Consider the following 20,008-nt stretch of genomic DNA (forward strand, 5'->3'; position numbering starts at 1 on the left):
CAGTGTCCATTAAAATGTTCAGTGCATCATTAAAATTAAATGGTGTTCTTGTTGTCTTCCTCAATGGCATGAGTACCATTGCAGGCTCTCAGTGGTCACATGTGCCTGGTGTCTCGCACTGTGGGCAGCAGATTTTCATTGAGAACACTGTCTTGGCTGTTGAGTCACAGCAGGATAAGCAAAAAGAGGAAACTTGGAACTGTTAATTCCTTAGAGAGTGAGGATGGGCATACCTACCTAAACAACTGCTTCTGTCAGCAGGACCCGGTGTGAATCTCACCTCCATCTGGCCTTCAGAAAGGTGAATGAGGCTTGCTCTTGAAATAGAAGCAGATCTCCTTTTCTTTTAGTATTCTACACGTTGAGGTTTTGCATTTTGAGTCTGCTCCTTATATGTGTTCCTACTGAAGAATTCTTTCTGTTTTCCCAGTTCCATAAAATGAATGCCGTGGACACAGACGCCTTGGAGATTTTCACTTTAACATGCATTGAATGTGGATGCAGTGCGGGCCAATCTGCATGTGCTCCAAGCACAAGAAAAAAAAAAAAAAAAAAAAAAAACTAAAGCAAACCAAGGAAAGAGTAAATGAGTGTGAACTACAGAGCTGACTGTGGTGGCCTAATGCCCTTGAAATGAGCATCGTTTATGAAAAGGTGTGCTCAGAACCACAGCTTAGGAAAATGCTGCATGTGGAGTGTGGCTGTTTGCTCTACTGCCTCTCAGGGTCGCCCTTGGAAGGGAGCTTGTCCAGATCCACTGATTTCTTGTCAGTGCCGAGATGTCCCCTGGAAGGTGCCAGCCTGGCTGTTTGAGTAAGTGACTGGGGAGAGTTAGAGTGGCCCAGGGGGTCCCACCTGAGACTGTTTAGGATGCTCTGTCGACGTTCACTTAGGCAGCACTGCAAACATGGCACTGTGGAATGTGTACAACGTTCATAAAGGCTGTTTTCTAGGAGTGCGTACAGCTTCCTGAATCTCTGGGTAGCAGTTATAGAATCCTGTAGAGGGAGGTGTGCGTACGGCCTTAAATTTGTTTCTAGAAAGGTGGTTGCTTCTTGCTGAGTAATTTTGTTTAATGGTTGTTTATGCTCTTTTCTCCTGGTAGTTTCCATTTTCACTATGTGCTCCAAGTATGGCTGTCCCTCTGAGGTTTTGACTCCTTGTCATATCTCTCTGAATACTCACTTCCTTTGGTTCTGCCTTACAACTTCTTCATGGTCCAGTCCCAAACAAGTCCTCAAAAAATTATATCTGTGATTATACATTTTCAGAAATCAAGGAAAGGTAAGAGAGTAAGAGATCAAACATTTTGCTGTCCTTGACCATGCGGACAGGCCTGTGGCATCTCTACTGTATCCTGGTCTTGTTCTCTTTCTTGGCTTATAAACCTGAGTTGCTATCATTCATTTTGCACTATTAGCAAATGAAAAATATGGAAACATTTCCTGAGGTAACTGACAGATAAGAAAACTGGTTTTAACTAGTATTGGAAAAAAAGTACTGTGTGTGCGCGCATGCGTGCGTGCATGCGTGAGTGTGTATGTGTGTGTGTGCGCGCGCGCGTGCGCTGCATAATGGTGGAAAATAAGCAGCAGTGGATGGTGGGCTTTTGGAGATGTTTGATTGACAGTTTCAGTGTTTACTAGAACTGTTTTCCACCTGAAGTCTGTGAACAGCATGTTTACCTAGAATGGCAGTGTTGACTTACGCAGGTCAGTGACACATCGTTGTATTTGACAACTTGGGAAGCTATCAGAATTTATTTGCAGCTCTACATGGAAGCAGAGGAATGGACCAAATGGCTTCCCAAGGATGTTTCTAATCCCTGGAGCCCAAGATGCACTGGCTCTACCCAAGCCCAGAACAGGGGTGCCCCCTCCTGGCCGATGTGAGAATTTCTCATTGTATGGTGCTAGACATGCATGGAGCATAGGAAATCTCTGCTTTTACTTTTAACTTTAGGTAGATTTATGCATACTCAAGCTAATCTGACTTATATTTTCATTTCTTGAGTAGACTTTCCATGTCACAGAGATAAGGGGCTCTGAAGTAAGGAGAAAGAACATTAGGGTACTGGGATAAGCCAAGTTTGAGAAATAAGCCTCAAGTTTAGGCTTGTCTCTCTCCCACTTCATAGTTTGCCCTGTTTCCTTTCACAATTCATGGTTTAATTATTCATTGTTCAGCTTAACTGACTTTATACGTAGATTTCTTATACACATAAAAGACCTTTAGAAATGAATGTGGCCCCTCCGGCATTCTTCCTCTCTGTCCTCACCCACATCCAAACTTCTTGACAAAGTTGCTTAGACATGCAGAGTTCACCTCCTTACCTCCCACTCATCCTTAGCCAACTTTCATCTGTCTTCTCCCCCGCCACTCCATTAAATCATTTTCCCAAGGTCATCAGAACCTTGTTGTGAAATACTGTGAACACTTCTCGGCTTTTCTCTTACTTGATTGGTTGTGAGTGTCTCCCTCCTGCTCCTGGTTCACGCTGCTCCTGTCTCCTTACTGCATCTCTGGACTTTCTCCCAGAAGCCTTTGCAGATCCTTCCCTCCTGCTAAATTTTGGTGTTCCTCTGAGTTAGAGGTAGGCTCTCTCTCTCTTTCCTTCTCTCCCTTTCCTTCTCTCTTCCCCCTCTGTTTCTCTCTTTCTCACTCTCTCCTCTCCCTCTATATTTCTCTGTCTCTTTTTCTTCCCCTCTCTGTCTCCCTCTGTCTCTCTGCCTGTCTCTTTCTCTCCTTATCCCCCTCTCTGTCTCTTTGTCTCTCCCTCCTCCTCTCCCCCTCTCTGTCTCACTGTCTGTCTCTGTCTCTCCTCTCCCTCTCTGTCTCTCCCTCTTTGTCTCTCTATCCCTCTACCGTCTCTCTACCTCTCTCATCTCCCTCTCTCTCTCTTTCTCTCCCCCTTTCTCTGTATCTGTGTCCCTGTTGTTTGTCTGTCTCTCTCTGTCTCTTTCTATCTCTCTCTGTTTCTCTCTGTGTCTCTGTCTCTGCCTCTCTCTGTATGTCTAGAGATGGTTTTGATTCCTTTCTGTTCTGTCAGCTCGCAGGCCTCTCTTGTAGTGGTTGTCTCTGCTTATCTTTGGATGATGCTCACTCCTACATACTTCATCTGTCCCACCACATGAAAGTATCCACACTACAGCCAAGCCAGAGCATCTCCTGTCTGCTCTAGTGACTCCTGTCAGATTCCTACCTCAAAATAATGAAACTGAGATTCTGGGAGGGAGATCTTTTTTCTGATCCATGCTCTTTTGGATCAGCCTCCGGGTCATCTCGCTAAGAGCCTTTTCTTCTCTCAGCCCTCACCGCCACGGCTGTCTTTCCTTACCATGTGTTTTTTAATTCTCCTCTTTCGTATATGCTTCTGCCCCTTTTATAGCACAGCAGATGGGGCTACTTTTCTAAACATAAAAAAATGGCATGACCACTTTCCAGCCGTGGCTTCCTTAAGCCCTTCCTGCAGCTCCCAAAATCCCTCTGCACAAGCCTGTGGCTGCTCTTCCCCACCCCCCCCCCTTTCCAGGTCTCCTCTCATCATTTATTCCAGGTTCTTCCTACTCTGAACTTGTTCTCCTTCTTTAATGGCATGGGGATGTGATGCAGTCTGTCCTTGACGCCTCAACAGCCTTCCTTTGAGCTGGGGAGATGGCTCAGCCAGGAAAGTGCTTAGAAGTGTGAGGATCTGTAAAAAGCCAGGCTGGGAGGTGGGCACCTCTAATCCCAGCACTAAGGAGACAAGAGAATTCCTAGAGCTTGTTGGTGCCAGTTTAGCCAGATAAGTGAGAGTTACTTTTGCACAATGTGTGTGTGTGTGTGTGTGTGTGTGTGTGTGTGTGTGTACGTGCACGCTTCCCTGAGCTCCGGCTGTCATATACCACCACATCTTCAGGATTCCTTCACTGGTGTCTCCCTTTTCCTGTCCCTTTGCATTCCGACAGGTGTGCTTGCTCTGAGTTCCCACATGATCCTGTTCTTCCTCACGTAATTACTTCCGTCTCTCCTTCCCTATTCGGTAGTCTTTCCTGCTTCACGCAGTTACATGGATTTTAACACAGCGCGTTTGAACCAAGCTCTAATTAATGAATAAACCTTTAGAACGTTAGGTGAACTCAAAGAAGCTCTCATTAAATCCCATGTTTCCCCGCAAAGGGAAGCCAGCGGCATTCCTAAGGTCACTGAGCCAATCCCGAAAATGTCAACCATTCTTCTCTAGCTGCCAGCCAGCAAGTTCTTTTCTGTATGTTGGTTTCTCAACAAGAAGCCTGAGAAGCCGTGCAGTGTGACAGCAGCACAGATCAGAGACTATTTTCCCGGCTACTGACCAGGCAGGGGTGTGAGCCAAAAAGCAACATGCTGTCCCTCCCACTTAGAACATTTTCTCTAGAATCACAGGAGTGCAGACTACTTGAGTTCTTTGGGTGAGACTTTGAGGCAGTGCACAGAGCATGTCTCCTGGGCGGAGCCCGGATACCTCTCACTCTGCAAGCAGACCTTGGGGACAGCGAGTCCTTTTCTTTTCCCTTGGGAGGGGAAGTGGGTAGAGTTCTCTCTGGCTGTGTGACCTCGAGAAGGCTCAGCTCCATACTTCTCTCTTTCCTTTAATTTAGGGTGGCCCCATCACTTGACAAACTGGCTAAGCCTCTTTGAACTTCCAACTTCTCTGAAAGGATAAATCAGATTGGTTTTTCTACCTGATGTGGGACCATCATATAGGTCTGATGATGATTTGGCCACATGTAAATGTGTTCAGAGGAGGCTCTGCTCAGGTAGTGCAGTTCATCCCAGGTCAAGATCAGTTTGTGTTGCTCTCTTTCTTGCTTTTGTTTAATTGAAGTAGAATTATATCATTTCCCTCTTCTCCTTCCTCCAGTGCCTCCCATGTTAACTCCCTCATTCCCTTTCAAATTCATGTCTCTTATTCTTTATGATTTTTACATATAGATCCAGATATGTCTGCAAATAAATATATAAATGCAACCTGCTCCATCTGTTTAGTATCACTGACCACTTGAGAATGGATAATCTTTTAGGGGACTCATCTTTAGGAAAGACAAATTCTCTCTCTCAGCAATTGTTAACTGATTGTAGTTCTTCATCTAGGAGTGGGTCATCCTTCCCTGGGATGCCAACTCATGTTGGAATTGTTTAGGTCTTTAAGAGGCAGACATATTGCTGAGATTTCATGGGTCTAGCTTACCTGTTATCTAGAAGACAAAATCTTGTAGTAGATTTCTGGTTTTCTAGCCCTTACAGTCTTTCTGCCCCCTATTCCTCAATGTTCTCTGAGCCTTAGGAGCAGGAGATGTATTGGAGATGCTTCAATTGCATCTGGGCACTCCAAAGTCGGAGGTTTTCTGCATTTTTGACTAGTTGTGGCTTTCTGGAAAAGTCTCTGTCTACTTAGAAAAGAATGCTGTTTGATGAGAGATGAGAGCTACACTAACCTGTGGGCGTAAGGATAAATGTTCAGAGTGCAGTTAGACCTTATACTTGTTTTGGAAGGAGGCAGTAGTAGGTTCCCTTTGAAATCTGTGGCCTCAGCAGCCAAGGGTGCTTGGCTAGATTTATAGTTCCAGATGTGATTTCCCACCTATTGACTGCCTTATGTCCAATCAATTAGCTGTTGGTTACAGCCAAGATAAAAGTGCCACTATCATCCCTCTAGGGAACTCTTGCTGTTCCGGTCACTGTCATCATGCATAGGCATCGCAGTTGGATCGGCCTGTTAGATGTTTTCTTCAATCTGTAGTTTACATAGTACCTCTCAGTACCATCAAGCCAGTCCTCACAGAGGGACTTTCTGGTGAGGGATTCTAGTTCCTCTGAATCCTGTGTATAAAGTCTGCGGTGTCCTCAGCAATAGGGCTTTCTGGGAGGTGACCAAGAGCGAACGGCAATTGTCTATATGGCTTTTGGAGTTTCTTGGACTCCCTGGAGAAATACTCAAAAGGATGATTCTCTTGCTTGGTACTGGGGTTTTTGTTAGTCTGTGATTTTTTTGAGGGTAACATTATGACCCCAAGAGACATAACTTCCTTTAAATTATGCACATATATTTACATATATTTAATATAGGCATATGTTTATGTGCATTGTGTTAATTTTACATAGATATAAAATTATATGATTCCATATGACTTTTAAAAGACCCTTACTGTGTGTTCTCAGGAGTATACTGATGAAGCTAAAGAAGAGGGCCATGTTGCTTTGCTTATTACAGATCCATGGCTGCAGAAAGAATCATGAAGGCTTGTCGGATAGAGTTCCTGATTTTCTACTGCAGTAATTGAAAGTTCCTCTTACTTTTTTCTTTGTTTTCTTAGTTCACACATCAAGTTCTAAGGACTATCAGCTGCTGTCATGTCAAAGTGCCGAATGTGAGCGTCCTACACCTCACCCCCCACTGGCTTCATTTTCACAGCAATCTATTCTGGGAAGAAATCTGAGGCCCAAATAGAAAGAAGGATTAGGGAGGCATTGGCATGACACAGAACCCAGTAGGTTTTGTGAATGTATGGTGGGTTGTTTTTTTTTCAGGGATATATATTTATAAAGTTGATTTAAAAATAAAAAGGTAAGAGTGATGGTATTTGACATTTAAACGAGATGTTTTGACACATGCATATGAGTTAGTGGTGTGAATTCCATAAAGTCAGCAGGAGTGAGGGTAGAAATGTGAGTCTCTTCAGAGATGCCACTCACACACTCACTTGCGGCTGTGACCTTGCTGGTCAGTATCTGTCACTTCTGTTCACCGAGTCCTCAGGATGGAGACATTCTCTTCAAAGATGTTAGTGCTATGTGACCTTTGATTTGGTCTCTGGATGAAAAAATAACAGTGTGAAAATTTTTATGGGACACTTAGGCTAATTCAATGTGTGCTGGGTAGCAGATGTTAGCACTGAATGGATATTAAGATTCATTCATCCATATTTATTAATAGAGGTATTGTGTTTGTATATAGATATGTAGAGTGGTGTAAACATAGTAGTGATCAATGAATTATCAAACCAGCATGACCCTAAATAAACAACCAAACCGTAAAATTTCTAGACTCCCACTTTTAGCATACACACATGTGTGCTATAGCAGTTTGTGTTGGGGGTGACCTGAGTGTGAGATCTGTAACCTGCATGAGTCTCAGACTTGTGGAGAATGGGAATAGACCTTTCCTTGCAGTAGCCATTGCTTTGGTGTCTAAGCAAATGCTCTGGTGGATTTGAGAAGCAGAATAAATAGTCATAACAGAGCAGGTCTCCAATCGGCCATGGATGTGGAAATGAAGTTGGCCATAGACTCAGCCTGAGGAATGGGAGGATCAGAACACTCACCAGGAGCTGGACCAGCCTCACTCTCTGGGTGGATCGTGTCTTGGCACATCTTCCTGGCAACCCTTCCCTCCAATTTACACAGAACTGGGACTCAGGCCAGCAGTAACGGATGCTTTCCAGTTCTGGGAATAGGCCTGGGGTACATGTGCTTACATTCAGTCTACTTAAACATAAGTTGTAGAGACTAAAGAATGGCTATCCCTGGAGAGAAGGCATTTCTAGACCAGAACTAGGGCTGTAGGATGCCAACACTGGAAAGGGGAGTGGAAGGTGTCTTTGGAGTTGTACAATATAGAGCAGGTGTCACAAAAATCAGTTTGCTTTTGAAAGCTATGGCACAGAGCTGGCCTGAAGCAGCACCTTGGTCAGGGGCTGTTGGTTTTACGTCTTCTTTTTAGTCTAGCACTTTTGCAAAATGACTTTTTGAGGATCAGCCAAGTAACTAATAATTGGAGTCATGTAATCAGATCCTTCTTTAAAAGAAGCCTTACACAGAAGGTATCATATTGCATTTTAAAAATATATTCTTCTAATAATAGTAAGGACCTTTCCAGCTTTTGCTAGCTCTGGCCTTTGGCATTCTACATCTTTCAAGTTGTTGTGAGTGAGTCTTTGGTGATGATAATGGTTTTCAGTTACTAGAGGTAAGGCTTCTACAGGTCTTTCCAGGTTATTCTAGGTCTTCCTGAGATGTCATACAGCAACCATCAAGGTTGTATGAGCTTAGATTTCAAGGTTATTTTTGCAGTTGGTAGGTCATCCTTAGATAGTGGAAATTTTCAACAATGCTATTTTTTTAAAAAAAATTTATTTGAAATGCAGTTAGTTTCATTAGTGTGAAGAGGTGGATATCAACCTCTTCCCTTTTCTTATTAGGTCCGTTAACATAGAGAAGAAGACCATGAGCAGGAGTGAGAGCAGGGAGGAGGGAATCGACAGGCCATGCCTTCTCTTGTCCTGTTGAATGGTTCTTTTATCAGAATGGTAGCAAGGATTATCGGGACACCAGGATCCTCCAGGGAATAGAAATTCCTAAGGCTTTCAGAATCATGTTTTTAAGTTAGCTTAGGGTGTTCTATTATTCAGCTCACTGGCGTTGAAGCAATTTTGTTGACATTTTCTGTAAGTGGATTAGGCTTGCAGTCATTGCCCACAGCAGACAGATGGCCTTTCAAACACTGCTCCCTTGAAGGGAACCCAAAGTGGGGAATCTACAGAACTATAACAGGTCTGTCATCCAAGATGATGTTCACCACTAACTCCTTTTTCTGACAGACAAGTTCAGTTCATTCTTACTTTCTCCTGCTTTAAAAGAAATAGCTGTTTAAACTCCCCTCTAGTATTCCTGAGTTAACATCTTTTAAAATCTATATTTCATCTCTGCTACACCAGACCCAGTCGGGGAAGTGGCCCCTAAGGCCCCTTTCCTGGATTCTCACATGCCAACTGGCCTTTAAGTTTTATCTTTCTGCTTTTCTATCATGGCAATTCTCCTCCCTTTTCTCTCTTACCCTCCCTCCCCCAATCTAAAAGTCCCACCCTGTCTCCCCGCCCAGCCATTGGCTGTACTGCAATTCTTTATTTTCAATGGAAGGCAGCTGGGAGCAGGGACCCTCAGGTCTGGAAGTGCGGCTTTGGGGAGCTGAAATAAGACAAAGCATTAGAACCAATTCCCAACATTGAAGTGATAAGATAATCGGTTACTAGGTGTGAGAGAGGGTCACTGAACCGAGGGATCCCCAGTTAAACTTCCACATTAGTGCAGGTTTTATTCTTGGGAACGGCTTATCCCAACCTTCCCTAAATCCTGTGTGTCACTGCCAAGATAGCTTCAAGGTTCATTGTTCTCGGAGTTCCAATTCTTCTCAAATTGTGTGAACTGCCTCTTGATGACCAACTTTCATGGGAGGTAATTTGGGCTCATTGCAAGGAGGGCTCATATCTGAGAAGTAAGTAACGAGTCCTCATGTTAATAGCATCCTTAAGAGTCTTAGCTCATGACCATCATGAACCAAATCCTTTAATGATCTCTTTGGAACTTATTTATTAGGGTTTATGATGGCAGCATACCAGGAGTGTGCCATCAAGAGAAAAACATTTATCCTGATATTAAAACATTTATATGTATGTAGTGTGTAATTATAAAATGCACACTACTCCTGCTTTCTTGGTCTGTTCCCAGCCAGCCGGGTACATATCCTGAGACTGAGACCTTGTGTTTCTCCTAGCCAACGCCTCTCCCACAAATGCTGGCTTGGCCTCTCCAGAGCTCTGAGATCGCTCTCTTGGCCCTCCATGGCCAGCTGTTGCCAAACCACTCCACACTCCCAGCTGGATTATATTTACCAGCTGGATTTATAACAGTAAATCTTCAACTCCCCAAATGCCCACACAAATAACTCAAAACTCAATTATTGTGGATACAAGCTGCACACCTAGATTGGACAACTGTGCCCTCTATTATTTAATCATCTAAGAAATCCCCAGTCACTCCTAGTGGCTCCTAGGACCATGTGGTTCAGGCTCATCATCCTCTCCTTCAGGGACCATCTTGTCTTCCCTGACTCCATCCCCCTCTCTCTCTGTCTCTGTCTCTCCTCCTCTCTAAAACTCTCAGCTCCACCTCCCCTTCCACTGCCCAATCGAAGGCTCTAGCCTTATCTGACTAAGATTTCTCCTGACTGCACCTGAATATGGGCACTCTTGAGGGGGCAAAATGTACAGCAATCCACAACATATGGATTGTTTTAGTTTCTCAAATGAAGGATATTGATAAAGGTGGTTTTGAGTTATTTTTAATGCTAGTTTTCATTATTTGTGACATTCATAAAATTTATAACATATTTAGATCACATCCCTCCCGACTTCATGTCCTCCATGTTCATATAACCCCTTGAGTCCAGTTAGAACTGCCTATATGAACATGGGTGTGAGACCATCCACTGGGACATGGCCAACCTACCAGCAGCTATGTCTCCAAAGGAGAGTTGACTCTTCCTCATCAGGATGCCAGTGGCTCCTCTCCTGTTCATGCTGGGATTTTGACAGGAGTTTTCTTGTGCAGCTCATCAGCTCATGTGCACGTAACTAAGTACAGCTGCCGTGAACTGATGTGTGCGACCCAGAGTCATGCTCAGACATCTGCAGTTCACAGCCCTCCTTCCCATCTGGCAGCTCCCATATTCTTTGTATCCATTAACCATGATGTTCCCTGATTCTTGGATGGGTGATGTTGATATGGATGGTGTACCAGCTGTTGATCATTCAGTTATTTAATGGTCATTCAGTTATTTAATACTTTGACCCATTATTAATCCATGCATTAACTGAGACCCTCTACAAAAAGAAGCTTCTCTGACCAAAGTTGCAGGCAGCACAAATCTGGGGGCATAAGCATAAATATTTAGAATGCAGTTTGACAGCATGAACGTTAAGCAAAATGGCAACAGTAGGTCAGTCTCTAGGGCTTGTGACTCCTCAGCCCCGGGCTTCTGACCAGGCTTATAGAACCAGACATAAAATCTCTCCTGTGGAGCAGCCCTTCTACCCAACCAGAAACCAGCTCATAACTACCACGCCACTGTTGTACCAGTGAGTATATTTTGCAGGCAGGTCAACATTATAACATTCAGGGCCCAGCACTTGGTGAGGCCACTGATGTCTTTTCTGCAGTACAGATGGCACTAGGAGCTGGCCAGGGAGTTTCCTGGTCAGTGGAGTTTGAATTCTCCATGCCCTACATCTAAAGTGAGCAGTGTCTTCAGATGTTGAGTCTTACCATCTAGTTATGGTAGACAATTGTCTTACAGGTTCTAGTGCTGTGAAGAGATAACATGTCCATTTTAACAGTTATAAAGAAAAGAATATTTATGTGGGTCTGGATTACAGTCCAGAGGTTTAGTCCATTATTGTCAAGGTTAAAAATACAGAGGCATGCAGGCTGACATGGTGCTGGAGAAGGAGCTGAGAGTTTTACATGCAGATTGTCACACGGGGTGGGGGTGGGGGAGAGGACTGCCTCGATTATCTGAGACCTCAAAGCCTACCCCCAGTGACATACTTCCTCCAACAATGCCATACCTACTCTAACAAGGCCACACCTTCTGATAGTGCCACTCTCTGTGGACCTATGTGGACAAGTCTCATTCAAATCACTACAGCAACAAAGATCAGAGTCAATATCCTTTGTTATTTGAATCCTCCCTAACCAATAATTCCTAGGGAGGTAGCCAACTCTGTGCACGCACGAAAGCTTTTCTTTAGTGACTCATGTTTTAGGGAAACAGAATTGTTCATTCATGCAGGGTTCTTCTCTTCAAATTCATTTTTTATACACATTATATTTCTTAATTATCTTTAAGAATAGTGGATTCCCATAGGGCTTCTTCATATCTCCTTAGTTTAGGCTAACCCACACTCTACCCTCTCCTTTCCCTAAATCCTATATCCTCACTTAAACCTTTAACCTGAGAGTTCCTCTCATCTCCTGTGCTTCTAACCTCCTTTAAGTAATATGGAGACTCTGTGACCTATGGGTTCTGAATTAGTAATGGCTAAATAAGCCTACTATGCTCCAGCTACCACACAGTAGGTAGAATAAACTGAGCTCTCTTTGCAACCTTAGTCTCTGGGAGCAGTGTTTCTATTAGTGGTATCCATGGGATAGGGGTTTGCTAGCTGTGGATGTGTATTCTCCCAATGAAAGAATATCAGCAGAACCAATCTGCCTGTAACCAAGTGTACACTAAGAGACAAACAGCTTAAGCTTCATTTCTTTATGTGTGATCATATACATGCAAAGGTCTTTCCATTCCCAGAGTCCTAGTTAGTTGCCTTAAATATTTGTGCTATGCTCTGATACAGGACACACATTTCCTTCATATGTGACAAAGGCACAGGCCACCGTCTTCTGTTCTCATGAACTAACACAAGGGAGGTGCAGTCGTTCATGGGAAAGATAGAGGTGAGAGCCATGAATGCCTTCTGAGAGGGACCAACAGACTACAGCCAACACTATTCTCAAACATTTGAAGAAGTCTGCGTTTTTTGGTAAGAGAAATAGCAATAATAAAAATCCTGGGTATCTTCTGATAGATTATAAAACATAAGACTAATTGACTATTTGTATTTAGAATTTTTTGTTTCTTTCATGGGAGTGGTATCATGAGATAACACGACATCACTTCATGATCAGTCTCTTGGTTTTCAAGTCATATTAGCTGCTATTCAATATCCTGATAGTATCATATTAAAACCATAATCAGCTTATGAGTCTCACTTATGAGATGCTAGTGTCTGAAATGCAGGGAGACATCACACGGACTGTTATTAGAATTAATCAAAGACATGGTGCTGTGACACAATAGCCATATTTACAGTCCAAATTCTGTTGACTATTTCCTGATTTCTAGACAATGAACCTTAATTGCTATTAATGGAGTTAAAGGGATTTGGCAAGAAATGTTTAATGTTTGTTCTTAGTTATACATTAACCATCATTGGTTTTTAGCTTTAACTTGTAATGATGTCTTATGATTTTTCATGTTTCCAACCATTAGTTTCTCAGTAAGTTGGAATTGCTGTGCAACCTTATATTCAGAAGGCAAACAACCATGGAGGTACATGTCTCTCAGGACTCGTTCTTCATGCCCATCAACATCAGTATGCTGGGATACTCTGCTACCCTTATATTCCTTTGTATTAAAGTGTCTTCATCCCCCTCCCCACCCCCAGCTGTGACTTCCCACAGGCTTCCTGACAGAAAAGGAGTGGCAACTTGACATTTCTTTCAAGTTGAGTATTCTGTGGTCAAGTGTGCATTAATTTTGCATAATATGCATGGCAACCCAGATTCATTTTAGTCTATTAGAAGTGCTTGGATTTGTATGCAGAGTCCTCTAAATGTTTGAGAATAGTGTTGGCTGTAGTCTGTTAGTCCCTCTCAAAAGGCATCCTTGGCTCTCACCTCTACCTTTCCCATGAACAACTGCACCTCCCTTGTGGTGAAAGAAAATAACATTTTCTAGGTTTTTTTTTCTTCTGTCTTCTCCTTTCAAGAGGAGAACAGCATCAAACATTCTTTTAAAATGCCTTTTTTAGAATGTGCCTTAAATACATGACATATAACTATCTTTTGCTTGATATAGTTTGAAGGAAATGCGCCAATTTGAGATGTTTGAAGGAAGGAGATCTGCTCTGAATTGATTGGTCTTTGTGGTAGAGTGGAGAGCAGCTAGCTGGTTAGGGGAAATTGCTGAGCAAAAAGAAAAATCATTAAGGAGAAATGCCAGGAGGGGAGTTTAGTAATGCATGTCACCTCTGTACAATGTTCTAGAATAGAAACTGAACTTCTCTCCCAGTTCCAGTGTCTTAATTAGGAAGATCCAAAGGAAAAAATTAAGCATGTGGTTTCTTGAACCTCAGAACAGCAAGAGCCTAATCCTAGCTCATTTAAACAATGGATCCCAGCCTTTCTATGTAAGCTCTTCACAGCCTTTCGTTTTCCTCCCTTCATGCGTTAGGGATCTTAACTTCTGTTTCACTATCTGTTTTTGTTTGTTTGTTTTTCTTCTTCTGGTGCCTGTTGTCACTGGGTCATCAGGAGATGGTGTCACTGTGTTCTTGTGTACTGGTACAAAGTGTTTTCTCCAACTGACCATTGTTTTCTAGAGAGACTGACTTCTGTTCACCAGAACTGGCACCGTCTGGCATTTAGGCTTGGATGCCACCACTCAGAACTGAGGCAGTAGCAGTGGGCTGATTCAAATGCACTTGATAACCTGCTGTCAGAAAAGGCATGTGAGCGAGTTATGCATTCGTACCACCAAGACTGATAGCTCTGTGGGCTTCCTTTTCTTCCCTTACAACTACAAAAAGCCAGTTTACTTTTAAAACCTTTGTTAATCATTTTGAAGCTAAGTCTAGAGTCTTACAAGTAAAACTATGAAGATGTTCTTAGGTGAACTCACATCGTTAATACAGCTTGTTTATAAAAGACTTTTTCCTATTAAAATTATGTATACCTTTTCAAAACATGCATTTTTAAACATACATCTCAAGTCTCTATTACAAGACAATTGCAAGTTATTGATGATGGAAGTAGAAAGGTTTAACTGCTTCCTCGATCACTTTATGGTTGTTTATCTGCAGTCATTAAATCATAAAGAGCCTTTCAACTGGTTTCCTTCAGTCTTTGGTCTGTGAGGAAGGCTAACGGTATTCTGATGCCCACATCTGAGGAAATGACCCACCATGTGACCAGTGGGAGGCCCTCTGACATCTGTCCCTGCCAGGTGTTCTTACTGGCCTGCATTCCATCTCGATTCTGCCATGTGGTCAGTCATTATTTCTGTTGCTGTATGGATAGTAATGAAAAGGCGGATTCGCTGTACTGTGAAGAGTATATGATTTGCTCTTAAAAGAGGACATGTCTCGGAGTGGTAAAGATCACAGACCCTTGAAACAGCTGCAGATTCGCCACCTGGAAGCTATGTGACTCTGGGGAAGGTGGTCTCTGTCGGGTTCTGTTTTATAGTAGGTAAGCTGAGGTTAATAATAATACCTATCCCCTGGGATATTGTGACAACTGGATGGACAATTATGTTCTGAGTAGAAAGCTTACCTACACAGAGTAGGCCCTTTATGTGTGCTATTATCTTTACTTAATAATTGCATTTTACAAATTTTAAATGTATTCAGAGTCTGCGGGGACTCCATTGATTATTCATGCTGTTAAGAAACTCTTCCAGTTTCCAGGGATGCTGAGAATATTTTTCCCTCAGGAAATGTTTCTCAGACTGACAAGCCTCAGCCTACAGTCTCTCCTTATTGTCTTTGAGGACGTTAATCACATGGAGTGTGGGAAGGGGCACTGGGCCTGAAGGAAAAGTCTTTAGTGCATCTCTGTCCTTGGGTGGCTGTGAACTTGTGCCAGTCATGTCACCTCATCATGCTCAGGCTCATTTCTCCTCATGGGAAGGCTTCACACATCCAGCCTCCAAGCATACGCCTAAATCCCTGGTCCGCGCTTGGGCTGATTGAAGACAGTCCGTTTTCGCACAAACAGTAGCAAAGCACACACACTGCTTATCACGAGGGGTTGAAAGAAGGATTGAGCTATTGCTACAGCAGGTTAGAAGCAGCTACTGATGTTATCAATTTTGAGGAAATAAACATTTTTAGGCATTTTTAGCAGGCAGTCTATACACCTCTCAACAAAATGACATTGATAATATTAAAGAAAGGTTATATTTCATCCTGGAATACTTTGTCTAATAAGTGGTTGTCCCCTCTCTGTGTTGGCCCGTGCTTTATGGGGTGCTCCAGCTGTCATGGCCGCAGTGTCTTCCGGTACCATCCCTCATCCTTTCAGGGTCGCACTAGCTTCCTCTGCTCTGAGAATGGGAGGAAGGGGGAGTTAATTCCTCATTTGTCTGTATACCACAGAAGTGCATTTGCACTTCTGCACACATCTGTAGTCCTTCGGGCCTCGAGTCAGCATCAATGCATGCACTTAAACACCCTAATAATAAGCTCGAGTCAAAAACAGAACTAGCAGGAAAGATTTTTTTTTTTTTTTTCTGGCAAGTGACAGCCAGTGTATCCCAACGATAGTCTTGCGCTTTTTATTTTGATGGATCAGTGGACCCTGGAGAGACTTCTTTCCATTAGCCAGACAGGAACATTGTTCTCAGGATGCTGAAAAGCACAAAAGGAATGTAGGTAGCTAGCAACGCACCAGCAGAAGGTTCTGGGGGCAACCCTACACATCAAACGAAGCTCAGCAGGCACGAGGCCATGTGCGCCCATCCTGGAGTGACTGGAGTGAGGCCGTGTGTGCTCCACTACTGGGGTGCTTGGCTTTGCACTGTTTACTTTGGTGAACCAATTTAATCTTCAGTTTTATTGAAGAACATCTTTACTCATTTTCCCCAGAATCTAGAAACGTTGGTCTGACTGGAAAGGAACTGCAATCGTGTGCAAAGTCTCAGACCATGTTATGGGAAGTTCATGTGTCCTCAGTGTGTCTACATGAGGTTCCCTCTACAGGAATCACAAGGAGCAGCTGGCAGCATGCAGTGAGCTGGTGTGGCCAGGTCTGAGCTTCCATAACCAAAAAGCCAAGTCCTCCAACCATGCTGGAAAAGAAGTTTGAGGGTACCCCTGCAAAAGTACGCACGTAGGTCCGGACAGCGGCTCTCATGAAACTGAGCCTGGTTGGTAACCATCTTTGCTCTTTCTACCTGTACAGGGACAAGGAGACCTGCTGAAGAATGCCAAGAATGAAGCCGTGGAGAACATAAAGCAAATCCAGCTGGCCTGCTTGTCTTGTGGACTGAGTAAAGGCCCTGGCGGTGGCTCAGAGGCCAAGGGCAAGCGCAGCTTGGAAGCGATAGAGGAGAAAGAAAGTAGTGAGGAGAACGGGAAGCTGTGAGCTGGGCAGTGCGCATGACCTCGTCGAGCACCGCGGCTTCTCATTCTTGTCTTTTTGTTTTGTTTTTACATTCTTCAGATGTTCACAGAAATGATCCCCCCCCGTGGGGTGTTGTACATAAACATATATTTTCACAGTGTCAGTATTTTACTGTAGTTAATTTATCTAAGTTAAAACTTTTAGTAGCAGTATTTTAAACTCTAAGCTGTGAGTATATACTTACATGTGACTGCCTTGTGCCTGTGTGTATCCGTGCATGTGTGTGTGCGTGTGTGCGTACGTGCGTGTGTGTATACATGTGTGTGTGTGTGTGTGTGTGTGTGTGTGTGTGTGTGTGTGAGAGAGAGAGAGAGAGAGAGAGAGAGAGAGAGAAGAGTTCCTATTAAAACATTCTCTGTCGCATTGTTGGTTTTAGTAAGTTATTCTTTTATCTTTATGATCATTTGGGGACAGCTGATAATCTGAATTTTAATGAGCAGTTATTATAACCCATTGCTGTGGTTAGTTTTACCCCTCTGCTTTTGTCATATAATTTTGAGATCTTAGCACAGCTTATTGAAGAAAACCAAATTTATAAAAGCAAAGGTGTTTTATAGATTACATATTACATATAGATTTAAAAATTCCTAAAAATTTCATCAGAAATGAAAGTGAATAGAAATCTTTTAAAATCAGAATTCTGGAAAGATAAATTCATTTCTTCATTAGCAGAATCTTTAAAATATTTATTAAATAAAATCAAATTTAGGAAGTTTCTGTAGATGTTTACTAAGCATGTGGTTTTTGGTAGAAAAGCTGTGGACAGTGAATTTGTAGCCACTGGGCAGTACTTTGAAACACACTAAATGCCCTGTTGTAACTAGCACTGTTGTGACAGGAACATCCAATTGTGAAATTTCAAGGTTTGCAGAAAGACCTCATTCTCCTGAGATTGGAGTATGGAATTCATTTTCTATTACCAGTTGGGGCAGATACAGTGCTTGGCAAGGACTGGATTTAGTGTAGAGTACTAAATTTAAATGCAAAGACATTGTTAAAATAATATATCATCATTTTGAGCTGGCATAAATTCTGTAAGTCAGATAACATCTTTATGATGATTTGAAAACTAACTAATTAGACAGCATGTATTTTAAAACATACAGTAAAAACCACAAGCAAATGGCTAATTAGGGTACATTTATAATTATATTTAGATAATTTTACCCTAATGTCTTCACAAACTTCTTAAATGTGATGTTCATTCATTACCACCAACAGAACTAAATGTTCTATGGTTATGGAAGAATATATTTATTTAAAACATTGCTTTTATTTTGAAAAGCTTCGTAATTAATTTGATTAACAAATATGCTAATTGGGGGGACCTGGAGAAGATGAAACTTTGCAAACTTAATCATCCTCTACAGCTACCGCGTTAGTGCTGACTGCTCTTAATGCCACTCTGGTCTTGTTGCACATTACCAAAAGAGTAAAGATGCTGAAAACAGAGTTCTTGATCTTGTTTCTTGTAAATTTATTGGGGGGGGGGGGCGGATGGGGACAAAGTTCTTTTGTTATATAAAAGTGATAGAGGGTTCACTGGTTTCACAGACCAGATATCATAAAATTATCCGAGGCATGTGGAGGAAGTGACTGGGTTCACTTGAAGACAAATTTCCAACAGTGCAATGACCTGAAAGTATCCCTCTACCCTCCGTTCCTCTTACCCTGCTGAGAGAGGGATAGTGAAGAAGAGTTGCCATGAGTCCCTAGGACAGAAAGGTCAGTGCTATTGGCAGAAGCAATCTGCCTGCTGGAGGCTTCCTGGGCATCTCAGATTCCATTTGGACCAATCCATGCCTTACAGGTGATAAAGCCGGGTGGCAAAATCACAAAGGATATTTATTTTTGCTTTGCTTTGGTGTCAAACTTAGTCTTTAGGCATGGTGCCTGGTTCAATCCACCCATCTTTAAGCTCCTTTCATACTCGGTATAATATGTGCATCTTCTGGAGAATGTGCTGTGCGCTTGCTCTGCCTTCTCTGAGTCTCTTCCAGCAGTTGTCAGTACCCTTCTATCCAATCTCTGAGCATCTCTGCCAGCGGAGAAGTAGGACACAGCCCAGGATAGAGCTTTAGAGATGCTGAGAAGGTGCCCCTATGACAGTGTTGCCTTTGGATAGACTAGCAAAAGTACAATGACAGACAAATGTGTTTGGTATCCATGCAACACAGTTTTTACAGTCTACAGTTTATCTCCATTGTAGTCTTGAACTACTTTATGGAAAGTCACTTCTTCCATTATTCTTGGTGATGCAAGTCAGTTATTATATATTAGTTATTATTCTATTTTTATTTTTATATCACTATTGGAATTTGAGGCAGGAGTGGTAAGAATAACCACTGACATTTATAGATGAGAAGTCAGTCACTGAAATAGCAAATGAAAAACTACATTTGAACTCACGTCTGCCTGATGTTATATGTACAAGGGTGTTCAGTGATTTTTATTTTAATTTTATTCTCAAAAATTTAACTACATTTGTAACTCTCTTGTCACCACAAAAAATATATTGTCTTTCTTCTGAAAACATTAATGATATTGAAGTTCAAAAACAGACAAATCTATAAAATAAAAATAAGATAAAATTATCACATAGTAACATTTTGATTTTTTATTTCCTCAGACATTAGATGTAACTGTGCATGGTATTTTAAGAAAATTGATGTATTTTATTTGAATGTTTTTCAAAAAACAGGTAAACATAGTTTTGAGAGATGAAGAAATTTCATATTTAATTCAATTTATTATTTTCATTAAAAGTTTGGAGGTTTTAATTACCCAAGACATCTTTCCTTCCTCACCTTAAAACACACACACACACACACACACACACACACACAGTGCTTCTTGGTATTAGTTGGAGATACTTCTATAAAAAGGACAAATATTACCTCATTAGCCAGAAAACCTCTTCACTCATGATGCTATTTCTGGTAAGAGTGAACATCTAAGTGGTAATCTTAGGCCCATATAATAATTTATGAATATTATACTATGTCTTGAATGTGATATTTCATAATATATTTAATAGACTATTGTTAGACTTTTTCTACTTTTAAATTTTTTGATATGCAACATTACTGTGATAAAATCTATTATAAAGTTATTTAAGTTTTTCTTTCAAAGAAATTTCTACAAGTGGTGTGGTTGAATCTAAGGTATTTTCAAGCATATGTCTACATATGGTATA

At 42.0% G+C, this 20,008-nt stretch overlaps 1 protein-coding gene across 1 annotated transcript in view; it reads left to right on the plus strand.

Annotated features, from left to right (window-relative positions):
• Plcl1 (phospholipase C-like 1) overlaps positions 1–19,595 on the plus strand; it is a 348,340-nt gene extending 328,745 nt beyond the window's left edge. The window contains exon 6 of the mRNA NM_001114663.1: positions 16,591–19,595. Within this exon, the coding sequence (NP_001108135.1) occupies positions 16,591–16,773 (183 nt within the window). The 3' untranslated portion in view covers positions 16,774–19,595. The remainder of the gene's footprint in view (positions 1–16,590) is intronic.
• The last annotated feature ends 413 nt before the right edge of the window (positions 19,596–20,008 follow it).

The sequence above is a fragment of the Mus musculus genome, chromosome 1 (genome assembly GCF_000001635.26).
Source record: "Mus musculus strain C57BL/6J chromosome 1, GRCm38.p6 C57BL/6J".
NCBI lineage: Eukaryota > Metazoa > Chordata > Mammalia > Rodentia > Muridae > Mus > Mus musculus.